The sequence below is a fragment of the Scleropages formosus genome, chromosome 18, assembly GCF_900964775.1.
Source record: "Scleropages formosus chromosome 18, fSclFor1.1, whole genome shotgun sequence".
Lineage (NCBI taxonomy): Eukaryota > Metazoa > Chordata > Actinopteri > Osteoglossiformes > Osteoglossidae > Scleropages > Scleropages formosus.
This window is the reverse complement of record NC_041823.1, coordinates 1,330,279-1,350,425: the sequence shown is the minus strand read 5'-3', so window position 1 is coordinate 1,350,425 and position 20,147 is coordinate 1,330,279. Positions and strand designations below refer to the sequence as shown.

At 53.0% G+C, this 20,147-nt stretch overlaps 2 protein-coding genes across 4 annotated transcripts in view; both read left to right on the top strand.

Moving 5' to 3' along the window:
- The window catches only part of LOC108933854 (cyclin-dependent kinase 14-like), a 32,512-nt gene extending 20,985 nt beyond the window's left edge, over positions 1-11,527 (top strand). For 2 of the 3 annotated variants that reach the window (XM_029260012.1, XM_029260011.1), the window contains 6 exons: positions 959-1,052; positions 5,221-5,284; positions 5,861-5,909; positions 7,261-7,400; positions 8,080-8,217; positions 9,290-11,527. In XM_029260012.1, coding sequence (XP_029115845.1) covers positions 959-1,052; positions 5,221-5,284; positions 5,861-5,909; positions 7,261-7,400; positions 8,080-8,177 — 445 coding nt within the window. In that variant the 3' untranslated portion in view covers positions 8,178-8,217; positions 9,290-11,527. Of the gene's footprint in view, positions 1-958; positions 1,053-5,220; positions 5,285-5,860; positions 5,910-6,318; positions 6,622-7,260; positions 7,401-8,079; positions 8,218-9,289 lie in introns of those variants that run through there. The other variant, XR_003798318.1, reaches the window with a different exon arrangement.
- Positions 11,528-15,891: 4,364 nt separating this feature from the next.
- LOC108933852 (frizzled-1-like) lies at positions 15,892-19,639 on the top strand. Its single transcript, XM_029260010.1, has one exon. It carries the CDS (start codon positions 16,191-16,193, stop codon positions 17,832-17,834), a length of 1,644 nt encoding a protein of 547 aa, XP_029115843.1. The 5' UTR covers positions 15,892-16,190; the 3' UTR covers positions 17,835-19,639.
- The last annotated feature ends 508 nt before the right edge of the window (positions 19,640-20,147 follow it).

Genomic DNA, 20,147 nt, shown 5'->3' with positions numbered 1-20,147 from the left:
TAGCTCAGTGAAAAAACATCGTGCTGTCAGTCATCTCACAGAAAAGTGTCCCATAAATTAATAAATAACAGGAGTCCTCCGTGACCTCAGGAGAGTGTGTGTGTTCATTCGTGTTTGCGCGCATTGTTCGTTAGGTTGCTGGAATCGGATGTTGCCAAGCAACGGTTAAACAAACACAGACATCCCACCCCCATTCTTTCAAGGCCTGTAAGCGAAGAGGCTGTGTAATCAAGTGCTGAAACTCTAAGGACGCAGCAGCTGCGAGGCTCAGTGGCGCTGAAGACACACTGCCCAGTGACACAAGGCACATGCCGCCGCGTCCTTATCGAACCCGTTTATATCCCCCTGTGCTTAGCAAACACTTCTATCCAACGTTATCGCACACATTCAGCAAGCGCACACGCACACGCGCGCGCGCACACACACGCACACACGCGACCTTGATTCCAGTCAAGGTGAGTGTGTTCTGCACCATCTGCCTACTCACTAATAACAGGCAGCTTCATGAAGACAGTGCAATGTGTTCACAGCCAGCAGAGCAGCGAGAAGCCTGTTGTCAGAGGGGGGGGGGGGGGGGACTTGTACCCCAGTGGGGTGGTATAGAGGCGCTCGCGGTACCGCGGTAAGCAGCGAGAACACCTTGGTGTAATAAGGTGTAATAACATCTCCTTTTGATTCGATCGCAAACTGAGAATCAATAACTGTGTATGAATGGTCACGGCGCGTCACAGTGGTGGTAATGAGCACCGCAGGCGGGAGGGTTTGGGGTCACGACCGCGCAATGTCTGCTGCGGCCGCCGGACGATGGGGGTGCGCCAGCAGGGTGTGTGGATCGAAACCCGCTTCTCAGTCCTCCTACATTTACATTTATTCATTTAGCAGATGCTTTTCTCCAAAGCGACAGCGAGGTGCGTGCGTGCGTGCGTGCGTGTCGCTCACTGTTGCTCTTTACCTCCAGGGGTGTCGGCTGCATTTTTGTCGAAATGATCCAGGGAGCCGCTGCCTTTCCTGGGATGAAGGACATCCAGGACCAGCTGGAGCGCATATTTCAGGTGTGTTCCGGTGTGTTCTACTGCGCCACTCCACTGCAGTGTGTTTCTTCATCCTTCATCCTGTGGGTGAGGGGGGGGGGGGGTCCTCTGTCGGGGGAGCTCTGCAATCACCGTTTACTGTCATGCGTTACTACAGTTCTTTGTGACGCATGCATCGGATTCATTCACGCACACTGATCTCGCTGGGAACAGGGACTGCCGGGGTCTCCATTGGCCACGCAGGGTAAACGTGGGAAGTACCTGCTTTTTTTACCTGTGCATCACAGATGAGGTCATCAGAAGTGCCCGACCTGGGGAACCGGTAGGAAGAGGGTTCCAATATTTCACCGAAGAAAACTCGGATCGTAGAACGGCAGGGCGTAGGGCTCACCTTGAACCCGCAACCGTGGAGTCGTGAGACCGTGTGCATGTGTGTGCGTGAGCGTGCACGTGTGTGTGACAGAAAGCGGTACGATCGCTGAACCGAGACCCCCGGCAGCGTGCTGAGACCCCCCTGAGGCCCAGGAAGCAGCAGAACTCCTACCACCCGCACCTGGCAGGACAGGTGTCCTTCGCTGCGGAGCCGACATGTTTGCGCCCTTTGATCTTCAAAGGAAAGTGCCGGAATGAACCGGCACCCCAGTTACACAGCCACCGGGTATGTGCTGGGTTCGAGCACTTAGTGTCTTCTCCAGACACAGCACTTTTGGGATGCTTTACGAAATGAGAGAAGCAGGAAGCATCGTGCCCGTCTCCATGGAAACCATCATTCTTTATTGAGAGTGGGAGGAAACAGGAGCGCAGTCAAACACATAATAGAAATGTTGTTGTACGCTGTGTCTCGTACCTGTCGGTGAGGTGGGAGTGGGGGTGTCATTTCCTGTTGGGGGGGCGAGCCCTTTGAGGTGTCGATTAAAGCGTTTCTTTTAAGCACAGCGGAGGACAAATTGGCCAATCAAGCGCACATTTAAAACACAAACATCATATTTCTGTAATATACTATATAATACGTTATATTTTTGTATGCTTGCATACATTTTTCATAACCTCGTCATCCTTTCTGGTCTGGTGCAGGTGCTGCTTAGTGTGTATTTACCACATTCAGGTACATGGGTATGCTTTCTACGTTGTGTGTGTTGGAGGTGGTGTGACTGGGTTATTGAGTATTGTTGCATTGTGACCTCGTTTGACCTCCCAGTATCCCTAAAAGCTGTCTTGTAATATTAATATATTTAATAATATTATGAAAAAAGTATAATATTAAAAAATGTTGATGTTCATGAAAATATTGGAGACATTTTTGTTCTCAGATCCAGTGATTTAGTGATGAATTAATTTTCCGTAATAACTGATGGCGACTCGAACCCCTAACCGTGGGAATTCCGCAGAACAGATGAGCCCCACCCCCCCAGGGACGTGGGACGTGTGCCGCCTCTTCCTGCCGTCCTCTTCGCTCTCGCCGCTCTGCCTCACTGTTGGCTTTGCACCGTTACACCGCACCATTACCGCGGTAAACTGCGGGTTTCCGGCAGCGCGGTTCTCCCAGCCTCGGTACCGTAGTAAGAGCTCGAACCCTGGCGAGCGCAGCTGTTCTGCCCGCTGCTGTCAGGGCCCCGCAATTGGAGGGAGTGCCGAACATGCGTCCCCGCGGCGCTGGTTTAGCGAGCCCGCACCCCCCACGCGCCCTCCCACCGCCACCTTCACATTACCGCCATTGGGGGCGGCGTGGGCACGGTCACGGCTTTCGCCGAGGTTCAGTTTGCACGCACTTGATCGCGGGACTGGGGTCAGGGGCACGACCCCTGTTGTCCCGGTTCCTCGATCGCTGTGTGGCCGTAGAACCGGAACACGGGCATTTAGTTAACGAGTCGTGTGTGTGCGCACACACACACACACACACACACACACTAGAGTGTGTGTGGTTTCAGTGAATGACAGCAGACAGGTAGGAGTGTAAAAACAGAGTACGGTACAGGTTTGTGTTCCTCTCATATGAACCTACTTTATATTTTCTGTATCACATCAGCTCTAAATTGTCCAAAGTGGCTTCACTTCCTCTCAGTCCCACTTCCTCTCTTCCTCGGGGGGGGGGGGGTGTCAATATCGCCCCCCCGCCCGGACTCGCCACCTGCTGGGGGTCTGCTGCTGGAATAGTGACAGCAATGAGCTCCCACAAGAGGAATTTCAGCTCCAGCTCTGTGGGGGGGATGGTGAGTGAGTGGTGCTGCTGGGACAATACACACACACACACACACACACACACACACACACACACACACACACACACACACACACACACACACACGTGGAGGGAGCTGCCAGGGTTCCCCCCTGATGTATGGCATGGGCCTGCTGTGTGACGGCTCTCCAACAGCCCCCACACACTGACCGCGTGGCCTGGGGGTGAACGCAGTGAAAGGGGGGGGATCGGCTCTGTAATTAAGAGAGTAAGTCATGCCCCCCCCACCACCACCACCACCACCACCCTGCTGCAACAGAGGGCTCGTTTCACTTTCCTGCTGCGGGGCGAAGTGGAGGGGGGGGCTCACAAACAGATGGGATAATTATCCTTTGTATGGAGCTGCTGTCAGAGCTGTGAGCTGTTCACTCTCTCTCACTCACTCACTCGCGTGCGCACACACACGAGATGAACAGCCTACTGCTCTTTGTTTTACTCAGTGTGTGTGTGTTGAATACCGCATGTATTACAGTAAACAGGACACTCCCAACAGAGGTAAGAACGTGTTCTATTCCTGTATGGAGAGCAGTTCTCTGGAGAGACAGCAGGTGGCGCAGTGGTTACTGTTACTCTTACTGTGTTTTTCCACAGCCACTTACCCTCATTTACCCTTTTTTTTTTTTTTGCTGTGTACATTGAGGTAAATACCTTGCTCAAGGGCAGTGGTTTTAACCACAACACTGCCCGCTGCCCTTGCAGCGTTGGTGCTGTGTGTCCTGGGTTCGAATCCCATCTAGACTAGTGCCCTCGATGAGGGTGTTAACTCTTAATTGATACGGTAAAAATGACCCTGCTGTAAAAATGGGTTGACCTGTGTAGATGAAACATAGTGAGGTGCTTTGGAGAAAAGAGTCAAATAAAAATAGTTCAGTTGTGGGGTGTCCCACTGCACGGGGAGTGTCGGCAGCTGCAGTAGCGCCCCCTACAGGCGGGACACTGCAGGTGTGAGTGAGTGTCGCTGGGGGAGCGCTGCTGCCCCCCGCTGGACGGCGACGCTGCTGCTCTTCTGCTGGGCTGCAGGTGTTCCAGGTGGAGTGAAGCGCTGAGATTCCTTGGCTCCCGGTGCGAGACTTGGTCGATCGGTCACTCGGTCAGTGAGTCCTGGCTATTGACACACAGTGTCTCGCACAAGCGCACGCACACGCACGCAAATGGGTTCGACTCAGATGTTTGTCATCTCTGCATCTGAGGGAGTCATTAATTCGATTTGTTCTCAGTGTTGTTACACCACCCCTCACATGCACCTCCAGTGCTGAGGTCAGTTTGTGTTGAACATTGGCCTGCACACTTGTACCTGGGTTTTCTACCCCTTACTCATCGTGCTGTTACCGTGGTAATTATAGACTTGCTGCCAGTCCCTCTTACTCCTCATTGAGGTCCATGGAACGCGGACAGGGCCGTCGCAACGGGCATTCTGGGATGTGTTGCACCTGCCCCTTGGGAAGGACCCCGTCGCTCTGCTCCAGTTAGTGCACATGGGGGACCTGGGTTCGAATCCCACCTCCTTCTGCAGTACCCTTGATCAAGGTAGTTACTCTGAACTGATGGAACACAAATTGCCCTGCTGTATAAATATAGGTAAATCAGTGTAAGTAGATTAGCGTACAAACCAGCTGCTGGAGAAAATGAGTGAATGAAAAACAATAAAAATTAAGATAAATTGATAATAAACTGCACAGCGATCAAAGTTCCACTTCTTTAAACACTGCATGTTCAATCTCAGCTCTTTCCCTGGACTGTGGACATTGGACAGTGACCCTTGTTGACCAGGAGTGACCGTGTCTGTGTTCCTCACATCGACCTTGGCGGTTCGAACCCGGTGCGCAGTTGGCAACCGCCCCAACCCGAGGGAACGCTTCCTGTTTTGTTATGCGTGGCCGACAAGACACTTTGACGTGCAGTTAATGCTGTTGCGTTCTTGCCTGCCCCCCCCCCCCCAACCCTCGCCAGGTGCTGGGCACCCCCTCCGAAGACACGTGGCCGGGTGTGAGCTCCCTGCCCCACTTCAAACCAGGTGAGCTGCTGCCGCTGGACCTTTTCATCCCTCATCGTACCACTTCATTCCTCTTAGAGGTTAAACGAGTGCCGCTTGTCTCTGTGCCCTGTAGTGTCGGTAAAAGTGTGGTAAGAATAGGGTTGTGCAGTTCAACATGCACACAGCAGGGGGCAGCACTGAGTCGGGTGTCCTATGTCATCTGTGGTTCCTTCTACAAACATAACACATAATCAATGAAAATGTACAGAGTGAGTCAGGAGAGCGAGCAGCTGGTGTGAGAAGCACTGGAGTGAGACACGTGTGTGTGTGTGTGTGTGTGTGTGTGTGTGTGTGTGTGTGTGTGTGTGTGTGTGTGTGTGTGTGTGTGTGCGTGCACGCTGCTTTTGACTCAGATTTTAGTGTGAAAATGTGTGTGAGAGAGGAGCAAAACGAGAGCGACAGTGAAAGGCCCCCCAGAGAAAAAGTGTGAGAGGTTCAGCAATACACACACACACACACACACACACACACACACACTCTCTCTCATTCTGCTGTGTTTCCTGAAACAGCACACCCCTCAACCCTGTCTTCTCTCTCGCTCTCTCTCTGCCACAGAGCGCTTTCCGGCCCAGGGTCCGAAGGAACTCCGGCAAGTGTGGAACAAGTAAGTGTTTCATTTGGGCCCGGGGGAGGCACACTGCTATCTGCACCCCTTTTACCTTGTTTTTACTATACCCAAAGCAGTGCTCACACTATTGTGTGTGTATGTGTGTGTGTGTGTGTGCGCGCGCCCGCAGCTTGATCCTCAGCACCGAGTCAGCAGGGGCTCCACTGAGCGGGTTCGAAAGGACTGTGTATGACATCACGTTTCCGCTGTCTGTTATGGTGCTCTTATACAGAGAGAAACATTTTGACATTTGCTAAGATATTGGGGCAAAAAACACACATGTGCGGTAAAAATGGTCAGATTTGAAAAGTTTGTGAGGTAAAGCCAGAGAAAAGGTGTGATTCGAAAGATTTTTATAAAAATCAGAAGTGCAGTCGCTGCACACACAGCCTTCCTGCCTTGGCAGGTGCAGTAACCTCAGGCGGCCTCTGGGGGCAGCACCGAGAGCAGCCTGGGCTGGAAAGAGAGAACCCAGTGGAGAATGGGGGAGGAGGGGGGGCTCCGGCCTCCGGAGATCCAGAAGGTCGTCTCCAGCCGACCGCATGGCGTGCCGAGGCCCCGGGACCCGAGCCCGTCGCCCTGGCGGCTCTCCAGCCTATGAGGAAATAAGTATGTGAGGAGAGAGCGCTGTGGAATGCTAACGACTCTGGACTCTGGACCGCTGCCCTGCTTTCAACGTGGGCCAAGGGTTCGATGACGATGACATGCAGTGAGTTTAGGAACAGAAGGGCGGTCTTTTCTCGGTCCAGCAGATTTGGGGGGTGCGGGGTTGGTGGGTCCTACCTCCCAACTTTCACTGCTGGAGTGCGAAACCAGTTGGGTCTCGAAAGACCAGAGAGATGTGGAAAAAGAACCGTTTACCGTGACCGTACTGCTCGTCAGCATTAGTGCATAAACTGTAAAAGGTGTGTGTGTGTGTGTGTGTGTGTGTGTGTGTGTGTGTGTGTGTGTGTGAGAGAGAGAGAAACTCAGGACCAGATGTGAACGTTTTGACACGTTGCGCTGATGTTCGCGGTCGTTCTCAGCACCGTTGGGCCGTTGAAAACGCCTCCTTTACCTGGTGACCGTGAACCGGCACGGATGGGAGCCCCATCCCTCTGTATGCAAGTAGGTTGCGTTGTGGGAAACGCCTCTCAGGTTTATCGTATTTTACATGCGCCCCGTCCCCGGTCCGGTGACGCCGCAGGATGGACACTGCAGGTGACGTGTGTGTTCGCCGAGTGCCAGGTGAGGTGTGCTCTCGCACCTGGGAACGATGGCTCACGGCTCCCCAAACTCTCCCCCGTGCCGTGTGCTACTGGACGCCGCGGTGCATTGTGGGAATGCTGACGCTGCTTCCTGCCTCCAGGCTCGGTGAGGTGGACCACGCGGAAGAGCTCACCTCCAGCTTCCTGCAGTGCTTCCCCAAGAGCCGCCTGTCCGCCCAGGCCGCCCTCGGCCACCACTACTTCAGCAGCCTTCCGCCGCGGCTCTGGGAGCTGCCCGACAGTGAGTCCCGCCCAAGTCCCGGCCAAGCCCCGCCCCCTCGGCACTCGGCCCCGCCCTCCCAGCAGTCAGCCCCGCCCCCTCCGGTGGATCACCTGGCCACCTGTCAGACAGGGACTTTAGCTGTCCGACTGTTAATGAAACATTATTTATCGTGTGTCTCCGGGGTTCCCTCCCGTGTCTGAATGGAGGCGAACTTATGAAATATGAATATGAAATATGAATATGGATGCAGCTGTGTGTTATTGGGAAATGTGCCTTTTTCCCCAGAAGATGAACATGGTGGTTTTCTGCTGCATATATCACTGCAGTGTTGACACCTCATCGTTAAGAGCATTCAAGCTCTCGGTTGTGAAGGGGGGTAAAATGTGGTAAACTTGGCTCATCCAGACGGGACCTGAACTCAGCTGCTCTGCTGGATTTTAGCACAACTGTACAGTGTTGTTTTCACTCTGCTGTCCCTGTGGTGGTAAATGAAGTGTGTTAAATGAGTACCTGGTTTAGGTGTGTTTCTGTGAGAACAGTCCCCCCCCCCCCCCCCCAAACACTGCTGGCAGCGTAGTGGGTTCCCCACACATCAGCACTGGGGTCACACTTTAGAGACCTGGAGGGGGGGGTGCTGGTGCCTTCCTCTCAGTCCACAGCGACCCACTCTGAACCCAGCCTTCCTCTCTGCCTACAGTGTCCTCCATCTTCAGTGTCCCCACTGTCTGGCTGCAGCCAGAGTGCGGGGACGGGAGCGCCAGCCAGGGAAGAGGGACGTCCAATGGGAAGCAGTGAACCCCCCCCCCAAAAGGGACCCACGAATGAGACTCAGCAGGTAGGGAAGCCCCACCCCTTGGCTGAGCTCCCAGCAGAGTTTCAGTGGGAGGGATGTGGGTGGGAAGGTGTGTGACTGGGGGGACGCCGTCCTCTCCACGGAGGTCCGAGTCGGTATGGGGGGTCTTGGAGCAACTGCCTGGCACTCGAAGGATCCGGGTTCGAATCCCACCACCTGCTGTAGCTCCCTTGATCGTGGTACTTACTCTGAACTGATACGGTAAAAATGACCCTGCTGCGTGAGTGTGTCAATCGACGCAAGTCACTCGGCACTCACATGTCCTCTACAGAGGACGAGAATCCCCCCGTGGCGCTCGTGGGAAACTCGCTCCTCTCAGGGAACGTGTTCCTTCTCCGTGCTCAAACATCACCTGGAAATCAACTGGCGGCGCATTATTGCGGTCGTACCGCATTTTTCTCTGATTAATACCATGATATTTTCCGGCTCGTTCCTCCTCGTTCGGCGAACTCGTGATGGATCTTGGCAGAAAATTAGAGGAGTCTTAATGAAGTGGGTCTGGAATTAATAGCCGTGTGTGTGTGTGTCCTTTCCTCATCCTCCTGCTAATGCTGGTCTAATGAATGCAGTTTACCCCATCGTGGCGTCCGCGGAAACCTCGGTCAGGGTCATGTCTCACCGCAATGTCCAGCTTTTCCCTGCTTCGCTGCTTGGAGACGTCGCCGCAGGCGCCGGTGCCTGGAGCTCGGGTTCAAGTGTTGTTTTCTGGGAAAAGTCAAGCGTGTCTAATAGGTGAGCGTGTGGAGTGAGAGCAGCTCTTTGTCGTGGATTAACCTCGGCGGAGGGCGGCGGCGGCGGAAACGCTCTTGTTCGGCTGTCAAGGCGCTGCTGGAGTCCTCGACCGTATGCAAATGAGCATGGGTGCAGTGGAAATAAGAGATTGCTGTACCAAAGCACCCGGCGACCCAAACGGACGACTCCCTCCTCTCTCTTACACACACACACACACACACACACACACACACACACACACACACACACACACACACACACACACACACTGGTTAACTGCCAGGAGAGCGCGGTAAACAAATATTGTTTCACTCTGTTTCAGGTGTCAATGGTCAGAAGCTGGAGGACGCTGCTACCTGCAGGGGGTGGAGGTGAAGGCATGGGTTCGACCGGGACATCCGTTTGCTTGGAAGAAAACTGCTGGGGGCACAGTGTGCTCAGAAGGGTGTGTGTGTGTGCGTGTGTGTGTGTGTGTGTGTGTGTGTGTGTGTGTGTGTGTGCGTGCGCGTGCGTGCGTGCGTGCGCTCAGTTTCCCACCAGAACTATTTTACTTATACAGTGAATATTCCTTTGTACACTTTGTGTTTTCATTTCACTAGACTGCAGGATGCTGTGTGTGTCTGTGTACGATGGATTTAGACACACACGCACGTGTGCACAGACAGATGTAGTGTGCATGAGTGTCGGTCAGATTTTTTTTTTTCTGTTTTTTTTGCTTTTTCTGAGCATTTTGTCCACATGGTGGGATTTTTAATGCACAGGGGTCATTGTCTCCAACCAAGAGTGTGTGTGTGTGTGTGTGTGTGTGTGTGTGTGAGAACACTTAAGTAATACTTAATGTTGCACTTGGCAGCATTGCCTGTGACCACAAACACTTGGGTCCATTCGCAATAGTTTCCCTGCAGCGTTTGGGGTGTGTGTGTGTGTGTGTGTGTGTGTGTGTGTGTGTGTGTGTGTGTGTGTGTGTGCGCGCGCGCGCGCATGTGTGCGTTTCACTCAAGGGCAATGCAGCGCTACTGGTGCTAGCGGGTGTAGAACACAGAGCTTCCGGCACATTCAGACACAAAACTCCCCTCCGCACCATTGACTACAGCCCCAGTGCATCGTGGGCTGTGTGACAGTCGCCACGAGGTTCCGATCAGGGACCTCCACACACTCTTCATTCTATTTATTTAACTTTCTTTTGTGGTAACTAGTGGCCGCGGGGAGCTGAGGGTTACAGGCGTCAGGACTTCCCATCATTCCCAGCCACACGACAGCCTCACTCTTGTGGGAGAGGAGCCGTTCTGGCGGCCATGTGGTCGTAGGTTCGAATCCGTCTGTTTTGCCCTTTAGGAAGGTACAAGGTTATGAGATATTGGTGACTCGGTGAAGGGGGGGTGTAAGTAACGCGCACACTGTGAGAGGTGGCATGTGCGGAATCCTTCACCGTGGTGACCCAGGTAAACCAGGTGCTTCACCGCGTTGCTGTGTCTCGTTCTCCCTCCTCTTCTGCCCTTACGACGGGGTCTCGTTTTGTTGACGACGCAGAATATGGTGTTATGGGAAGGTAAATAAAGGAGCTGCTTCCAGGCAGGGCGGTGGTTCGAAGCCCCTCGCCCCCAGATTGCTGCGATCGATGCGAGTCGATAAGGGCGCGAGCGTCAGTACCGGGTGGGGTTGTTGTTGTTGTTGTTGTTAAATGCACTTTTAAATCTTTCATACGGAACGTTCCAGGGCAGCGAGGGCCCTTTGGAGCCTCTCTGGACCCCGTGTTCGTTCGCAGTACGTTGTGCTACAAAGAGGACCTGGAAACCAAGAGGACTCGTCCTCTTCCTCCTCATCCTCGTCTTCCTCTTCCTCCTCTTCTCGACTGTTACAAAACACGTGAATTGACTGTGCTGCGTTTCGTGCGCTTCGGACACAGGTGTGTCACACACGGGTGACGTAGGGATGTCCTGCCGAGCCCCCCCCAGCGCGGTGCGCCGCCTCGACGCCTCCTTCCTCCCTTCCTCCTCCCTTCCCGTTTCCTCCGAAAGGACGACAGTGGAGGGCCGCTGGTAGGCAGCGGTTAAGGGCCTGGCACCGTCGCCTTGAGCTCGCCACTTAATGCCAACGGGTTTGGACAAAATACCCACGTGTACGAAAGAGAGAGTCGAACAGCTGTGAGCTGCAGGAGCCCCTTGGATCAGAGGCGTCTTGGGGGACACCTAAACAATAATAAATATAATAGTAATAATAAAATACAGTGAAGATGGTGGAAGCAAAGCGAATCTCCGCGAGGCGGCGTTCAGCTTTCGGCTTCCACTTGTCGCACTTCTGTATGAACACACGCACGCACGCACACGCACTCCTTTACCTAGGGCCTCCCTTCTTTATGACGTGGGGCACGTGTGGAGGGGGCGGGGCCGACACGCTGCGGGGGGGCCCCTGGTATGCTCCTATGGTAAACACATGGTACCCTGGTACAACAGTGAGTGCGTTTCTTACCGCATCTGTGTAATGACGTCATTATGGAAGATGTAATGTCCTTCTGTAAATGTTGTTTATTGTTGTTTTATTGCCAATAAAGTTTATTAATACTGGGAATGTGCTGCAGTACTTTTGTAATGGGGGGCCGTGCTGAGCGGAGTGGCGTTGTGTCTGTGTACACACGCGATCAGCTGCTAGCGCTCTCCTATACAGGATACCTGCCCGGATCTAGGCCTGTTATCCCGGAGGAGCTCAGGAGGAGACGCCGCGGGTGCAGAGCCGGAGCAAAGAGAAGAGCAAAAAGGAGGAGATTTAAACCATCTGTCCCGTCGATCATCACCGGTAACGTGAGGTCTTTGGGAAATAAGATGGACGAGTTGTGGGCACTGATTCGGACCCAGAGGGAGTACCGGGACAGCGGCATTTTGTGCTTTACGGAGGCACGGCTGCAACCGGACTTCCCGGAACGCAGTGCCTCCGTACCCGGCTTCAGGACGGTTCGGGCGGACAGAGACGTCAGGCTGAGCGGTAAGAAGAAGGGCGGTGGGATTGCAGTGTTTGTGAATGAACGGTGGTGCGATCCCGGACATATTACCGTGAAGGAACGTTTCTGCTCGCCGGACACCGAACTCCTAGCTTTGAGTATTCGTCCATATTATTTACCACGGGAGTTCTCCTCCGTCATACTGGTCGGGGTTTACATTCCACCATCAGCTGATGAGGCATCGGCATGTGACGCTGTACATACCACGGTTGCTAGGCTACAGTCTCAGCACCCCGATGCTTTTGTGGCCGTTACTGGAGATTTTAATCATGTTAGATTGGACTCAGTTCTTCCAACTTTTCATCAGTTCATTGATTGCACTACGCGGGAAAACAAAACATTGGATCTATTGTATGCAAATGTTGAGGATGCATATACCGCCACTGCCCTGCCCCCACTTGGTAGATCAGACCACAATCTTATCCTGTTAACACCTCAGTATGTCCCTGCAGTTCAAAGGCAGCTTATTTCCACAAGGAATGTGAGGAGGTGGACTCAGGAGGCCAGTGAGGTCTTGCAGGACTGCTTTGAAACAACAGATTGGGATGTGCTCTGCAGACTACATGGGGACGACATCAATAACATCACTGACTGCATCACGGACTATATTAATTTCTGTGAGGACACTATCATTCCAACCCGGACGGTACGCTGTTTTCCTAATAACAAGCCTTGGGTTACCAGTGACCTGAAGGGTTTGCTGAACCAAAAGAAGAGAGCCTTCAGGTCTGGTGACAAGGACGAGATGAGAAGGATACAGCGCCAACTGAAGGTGGCACTGAGGAAGTGTAAAGACTCTTATAGACAAAAGCTGGAGAATAAACTCCAGCTGAACAACATGAGGGATGTGTGGAGGGGCATGAAGCAGATCACAGGATATAACATCAAAGATCGCCAGCAGGACGGCAGCCTGGACAGAGCCAATGAGCTGAATTTGTTCTTTAACAGGTTCAGCACTGGACCCCCTGCTGGCCCTCCCCACACCCGACCAGTCTTCACACCCTCTTTGTCACCCTCTAATGCCTTGCATCGTACCCACTCCCACCCCCCACAGTGTACGTCTGACCACAACCCCCCAACTCCAACCCCCATGAACGTGACCATTGGCCAGGTGAGAAGACAGCTGGAGAGACTCCATCAAGGCAAGGCGGCAGGCCCGGATCACATCAGCCCCCGGGTCCTGAGGTCCTGTGCGGCCCAGCTGTCTGGCATCCTGCAACACATCTTTAACCTGAGTCTGTTGCAGGAAAGGATTCCGGTGCTATGGAAGACATCTTGTTTAGTACCGGTGCCAAAGATAGCCATCCCATCTGGCCCCAGTGACTTCAGACCAGTTGCCCTAACGTCACATGTTATGAAGGTACTGGAGAGACTGGTGCTGATACAACTGAGACCACAGGTTAAATCTAGTCTGGACCCTCTTCAGTTTGCCTATCGGCCTCGTGGGTGTGGATGATGCCGTCGCTTATCTGCTGCATGGAGCTCATTCACACTTGGATGGTAGTGGCAGCACTGTGAGGATCATGTTTTTTGACTTCTCCAGTGCCTTTAATACCATCCAACCTCTTTTGTTGAGTGAGAAGCTGCTGGGGATGGGTGTCAGTGCATCTACGGTCTCCTGGATCTCTGACTATCTGTCAGACAGGCCTCAGTTTGTACGGCTGGGGAGCTTCCTGTCTGATGTTTTGGTTAGCAACACAGGAGCGCCACAGGCAACTGTTCTGTCACCATTCCTGTTCACTCTGTACACCTCTGATTTTCAGTATGATACTGAATCATGCCATTTGCAGAAGTTCTCTGATGACTCTGCAGTGGTGGGGTGTATTAGAGATGGACAGGAGTTGGAATATAGGCACCTGGTGGATAACTTTGTGGAGTGGTGGAGCAGGAATCATCTGCTCCTAAATGTCAAGAAGACCAAGGAGATGGTCGTCGACTTTAGGAAGACAAGAACTGCAGTCAGACCCATAAAGATCCTGGGGGAGGAGGTTGAGACTGTTCAGAAATACAAGTACTTTGGTGTCCACTTGAACAGCAGTCTGGACTGGAAGGACCGCACTGATGCTGTGTACAAGAAGGGAATGAGCAGACTCTATTTTCTGAGAAAGCTCAGATCTTTCAATGTGTGCAGCAAGATGCTGGAGATCTTCTACCAGTCTGTTGTTGCGAGCGCCATCTACTTTGCCGTGGTCTGCTGGGGGAGCGGCATCAATGCCAGAGATGCAGGCAGGGTGAACAAGCTCATCCGTAAGGCCGGCAGCATCATTGGACAGAACATGGAGACGTTTGAGTCGGTGAGGAATAGGAGGTCACCGAACAAACTGCTCTCCATCATGGACACTCCTTCCCACCCACTGCACAGCATGCTGCAGAGACAGCGTAGCTCATTTTCTAAAAGACTCATTCAGCTCCGCTGCCGTAAAGAACGGTTCAGGAAATCATTCCTACCGTTCACAATAACATTGTACAACAGCTCACCTCTGTGTGACAGATGAACTATTCAGCACTATTGTTAGTTCATCTTGTTACTGATTATATTACCATTTTGTACAACTTGCACTTTACTGTTGCACTACATACTGTTTTAATTTATTTAATATACTTTTTATTCTTTTATTCTTCCAACAGTATACATACTTGTACATATATTTTTATCTTGTATTTTTAACTTGTATTTTTCCACTTGTTTTATATGTTTTTTAAATATATATTGCAAGTATTTATCTGACTTGTGTTCTGCTGCTGTAACATAATTTCCCTTGTGGGATCAATAAAGTATATCTATCTATGTACTTCACCCCGGGGGGGGGGGGGTCTACAGGTTCTAAGGAGGAAGTGTCAGTGCTCGCGCGCTCTCTTCATTTCTGCTTGATGTTGGTGAGCGCTCGTGCTGACACCTCTATCGTAACACACACACACACATTCTTTCATTCGTTTTACTTCGTTTTTTCACGCAAACCACGAGTTCCACGGTCCCTCCACGCGGCGCGGCGCGGTGCCCCGCCCACCTCTCCACAGACTCGCGTCTCAGCCAATCAGACAGCAGGAGGAGTTCCGCCGTTTAGGGGCCGTCGCTTTTTCCTCTTTCTGTAAGGAACGTACGTACGCGTGTTGTCCTCGGTTTAAGCAGAAACGTACTTTTTCGCCGTAGCCTATATAAAATTGAACAAATATTTTTTAAAACTATGTTTCAACTTGCTAATCTATTTCCTAAAAATTATCGCAAATGTATTTACGCACAATGATAATAATGTATGAGGGAAGGGGTGCGGTGGCGCAGTGGGTTGGACCGCAGTCCTACTCTCCGGTGGGTCTGGGGTTCGAGTCCCGCTTGGGGTGCCTTGCGACGGACTGGCGTCCCGTCCTGGGTGTGTCCCCTTCCCCCTCTGGCCTTCCGCCCTGTGTTGCCGGGTAGGCTCCGGTTCCCCGTGACCCCGTCAGGGACAAGCGGTTCTGAAAATGTGTGTGTGTGTGTGTGTGTGTGTGTGTGTGTGTGTGTGTGTGTGTGTGTGTGATAATGTATGAGATGGCAGAGTGATTCGGGACTCGGACCCCTAACTTGCGCGCTTCCGCTCCGCTCCGCTCCGCTCCTCTCTACACTGCGGTGCCTTCGAGTGGAATATTTACCCCGAGCTGCTTCAATAAAAATACTCAGCAATACAGCAATACTCAGCAAATTCTGAATGCCTTATTATAGACAAAGTGTCAGGTAAGAAACGAAATACCTCTGCTAGTAGTATTACAACTACTACTAATAATAACAATCATTTATGAACACGACCCTTATTTCAATCTGTTTGTATCTCGTAACTTAAAAAAAACTCGATTCCTTGTTAAACGCATCCCAGTTTCGTTTGAAGACGCAGACGTTCCCTAAAGGTGCCATCTGCGTGAAGGCCCCGCCCCTCGGGACATATATGGGCGAGCGGGGGGCGGGTCTGGAAGCGGCTCTCGAGTCGAGGGCAGGAGAGACACGGACGATCGGAGCTGCGGGGCTGCGGGGCTGCGGACAGCCGCCCGTCATCTGCTGCTCTGCCTTCAATCCGTCTTTCCGCCGGGATGCTGCATGCGGACTAACACGGTTTGCCCGGGGTTCGTGTCTGAGAAAGTCTCCAGCCAGGAGCTCAGAGCCCGTGGTGGAGGAGCAGCGAGGAGGACTGGAAGGTGCTGGAGCTGGAGCTGGAGGATCCGGCTCGAGGAGCACTGAGGTGAAGGAGGGAGGAGGACCATGGCCGGAGCTCCCGGGGATGCCCTCATGCTCGTCTCCGTGGCGATGGTCGCGCTCTGGGCCGTGAGCGCGCAGCACGCCGACCGGGGCATGTCGGTCCCGGAGCACGGCTTCTGCCAGCCCATCTCGATCCCGCTGTGCACGGACATCGCCTACAACGAGACCATCATGCCCAACCTGCTGGGACACACGAACCAGGAGGACGCGGGCCTCGAGGTGCACCAGTTCTACCCGCTGGTCAAGGTGCAGTGCTCGCCGGACCTCAAGTTCTTCCTGTGCTCCATGTACGCGCCCGTGTGCACGGTGCTGGAGCAGGCGCTGCCGCCCTGCCGGTCCCTGTGCGAGCGCGCCCGCCAAGGGTGCGAGGCGCTCATGAACAAGTTCGGCTTCCAGTGGCCGGACAGCCTGGCGTGCGAGAGGTTCCCGGTGCACGGTGCCGAAGAGCTCTGCGTGGGCCAGAACAACTCGGAGAGGAACGTCCCGGCGGACCCGACGCCGGACGTCACGGAGCCGCCGTACCCCGAGGGCAGTTCCGGCGGGCACTTCCGTTGTCCGGCGGCCCTGAGGGTGCCCCCTTACCTCAACTACCGCTTCCTGGGGGAGGAGGACTGTGCGGCGCCGTGCGAGCCCTCAAAGCCCCACGGTGTGATGTACTTCAGCCAAGAGGAGCTCAAGTTCGCCCGGATCTGGATCGGAATCTGGTCGGTGCTGTGCTGCGCCTCCACCCTCTTCACGGTGCTCACCTACCTGGTGGACATGAAGAGGTTCAGCTACCCTGAGCGGCCCATCATCTTCCTGTCCGGCTGCTACACCATGGTCTCCATCGCCTACGTGGCGGGCTTCCTGCTCGAAGACAGGGTGGCGTGCAACGAGCGGTTCGAGAACGAGGCACGCACCGTGGTGCAGGGCACCAAGAAGGAGGGCTGCACCATCCTCTTCATGATGCTCTATTTCTTCAGCATGGCCAGCTCCATCTGGTGGGTGATCCTGTCGCTCACCTGGTTCCTGGCGGCGGGCATGAAGTGGGGCCACGAGGCCATCGAGGCCAACTCGCAGTACTTCCACCTGGCGGCGTGGGCCGTGCCGGCCGTGAAGACCATCACGGTGCTGGCGGTGGGCCAGGTGGACGGAGACACGCTCAGCGGCGTCTGCTTCGTGGGCCTTAGCAGCGTGGATGCTTTGCGTGGCTTCGTGTTGGCGCCGCTCTTCCTCTACCTCTCCATCGGCACGTCCTTCCTGCTGGCCGGCTTCGTGTCGCTCTTCCGCATCCGCACCATCATGAAGCACGACGGCACCAAGACGGAGAAGCTCGAGAAGCTCATGGTGCGCATCGGCGTCTTCAGCGTGCTCTACACGGTGCCCGCCACCATCGTCGTCGCCTGCTACTTCTACGAGCAGGCCTTCCGCGAGCAGTGGGAGTGGACCTGGGTGAGCAGGTCCTGCAAGACGTACACGGTGCCCTGTCCGCCGCAGCGCCACCCGCAGGCCGCCCCAGACTTCACGGTCTTCATGATCAAATACCTCATGACCCTCATCGTGGGCATCACCTCGGGCTTCTGGATCTGGTCCGGCAAGACGCTCAACTCCTGGAGGAGGTTCTACAGGAGACTGACCAATAGCAAACAGGGTGAGACGACGGTGTGACTTTGGCGCAGCAGCGCCCCCTTCAGAGCCCAAAGACAAACGCTGTTTTTCGACTGGCTGTACAACCGTCGAGTCGAGCTCCTCGCTGTGCTCTTGTACATAAGCATTTGTGAAATTTTTTGTAACTATATATTTGTATTTAAAAAGCATACGTTTGCTGTTTTTTAAATTGTTTCACACGTTTTTGACAAAAGGGGCACTTTTTTTATTGGAGCGTAGCTCATGCATTTCAAAGCCGGTGCTTGCAGCGCGGTCTGCTGGTCGCACCCTTTACCTCGGCCCTTCGGAGAAGACGACACCCCGTTGGGCGCTAACACTGTCTCGTGGTTTTTTGTGCTCGAGAGGGAGTCTGATTTATCTTCCCTTAAATACAGTACATTGTTTTTTTAAGACCTTAAAACTGAATGTTGTTTCGGGCGCAGTCTGTGGATCTGTTCTTTTTTAGCTTTTGGTTTCCTTCATTCCATTTGTTGATTGAGTGAATGAGGTTTGAGGGAAAGGCTTTTAGAAGAAAAGACTGTATGTCAAGATGAAAGCGGAGACTCGGGGGTCAGGGGTCATTCGGATGGAGCAGGGAGCTCCCGGAACGTTCTGTGGGTAAGAGAAACGGCCTCCGCTGGGACATTTGGCTTAAACCCGCGTCTTCAGCGTTGTGACCATGGGCTGAGTGCATTTTCATTTCGTTGACCCGCACGGCGGGCGGGGGTGTGGAGAAGCGGAGCTGGGGACAGGTGGACTCTAATCGTGGGTCGCAAGACTTAAAACCCCATGGAAGTGAGTTCAGGTGCCAGGAGGAAACACTCCTGTATCCCCTTATTTACCGAATGTAAACTTTTCATCTCTAATGTATTTTTGAACGACTTATTTTCGGTTGGACTGCAAACTGTTTGCGGCTGCGTCCTCGGAGACGCCGCCGTGCCCACCAGGAAGGGGATGATCGCGTTAATGAGTACGAAAAGGTCGCCCAGGGTTTATTTTCGCTTTTGCTTTAATGATGGTGGGGGAACCCCCCCCGCCCCCGAGCCCTTTACGTCTGGGTCCTCGGGGGCCTTCAGGGTGGACGCGAGGCCGGGGGGGCGCTGTGTGCCAGGTGAGCCGCTGGCCGTCGGCTGGAGCCCCACGGGGGGCCCTGACACCATTGGACCAGCGCCCCCTCCAGGGTTCATGGTGTCCAACGCTCACTGTGCTCAGTGTCGTCAAACACTAAATGCCTTTTTATGTCTTCATTTCTACAGAAGTCACACAAAAACTTCTCCTGGTCCTTCCGTCTTCTTTTGATGCACAGCAGTCTTTGCTCCAGTGCATGATTTTAAAGAATATTTAGTCTTCAAAACACTAAAAAGTTGTATTAAACATTGCTTTGTCACTCCATTGAAACCCCTTTTCATTCATTTATTGGTTTTCTTATCAAAGAATCTTTTATATTTATAGAAAAACTGGTTTATAAATTCCGTATTCATTTTGTCTAAGAATAAAAATGGCCCATTTTGTACGAAACGGCTCATTTAGAACATGTCTGATTTATTGCAGTGCCTTTAAAGCTTTCAATCTTAGTTGCATAAAAGATTCTGCTTTGGGATTTTATTTTGGGATTTAAGTGTTTGCTTTGTTGCTCCGGTGTGTGTTTTATCCCGCCAACCCCGAGGAACAATATTTATTCACGGGGAGAAGAATAAGTCCAGACATTGCACACTGACATTAATGTTCGTGCACCTGGTCGACACCAACCTCCGGTCCGACGTCCCTCATCGCAAATGTTCGGGGATCAATAAAAATATGAAATGTTTCGCTTTTAAAAGCTCGAGCCCTTTCCTAAGGAAGTGCCTGGAGCCGTGTTCACTTGATGAGGATCGCGACACTGGATCGCGTTTACAAACCACAAGGTTTCTGGGTCACATCCCCAGTGGGATGCTCCCGTTGGACCGGAGAGTTGTGTGCATCACCTGAGTGGCACCAAAACCTTTCTTTAGATTCTGGTCTTTGTTTAAAAAAAACTGCTCACAGTGGCTGGATGTGACTGATCTATTACTAAACACGGGGTCAGTACAGGGCGCCGGGAGCAGTAACGCGACGAATTCCGACCTGTTTCCACCGACTCGTGTATCTGTGTCCCGACACAAAATTCTACTTTTACTCAGTTATTACTCGTAGTCACATAATAATTGCTAAGTCCCAATTAACAGAGAAATGCTGGACACATTTAAATACAATTTCTCCATAATTGTTTGTCCACTGCAGGGCTGCGGTGGTCCGGAGCCTATCCTCCGTGCGTGAGGCTGGGTACACCTGGATGGGACATGACTCCATCACAGG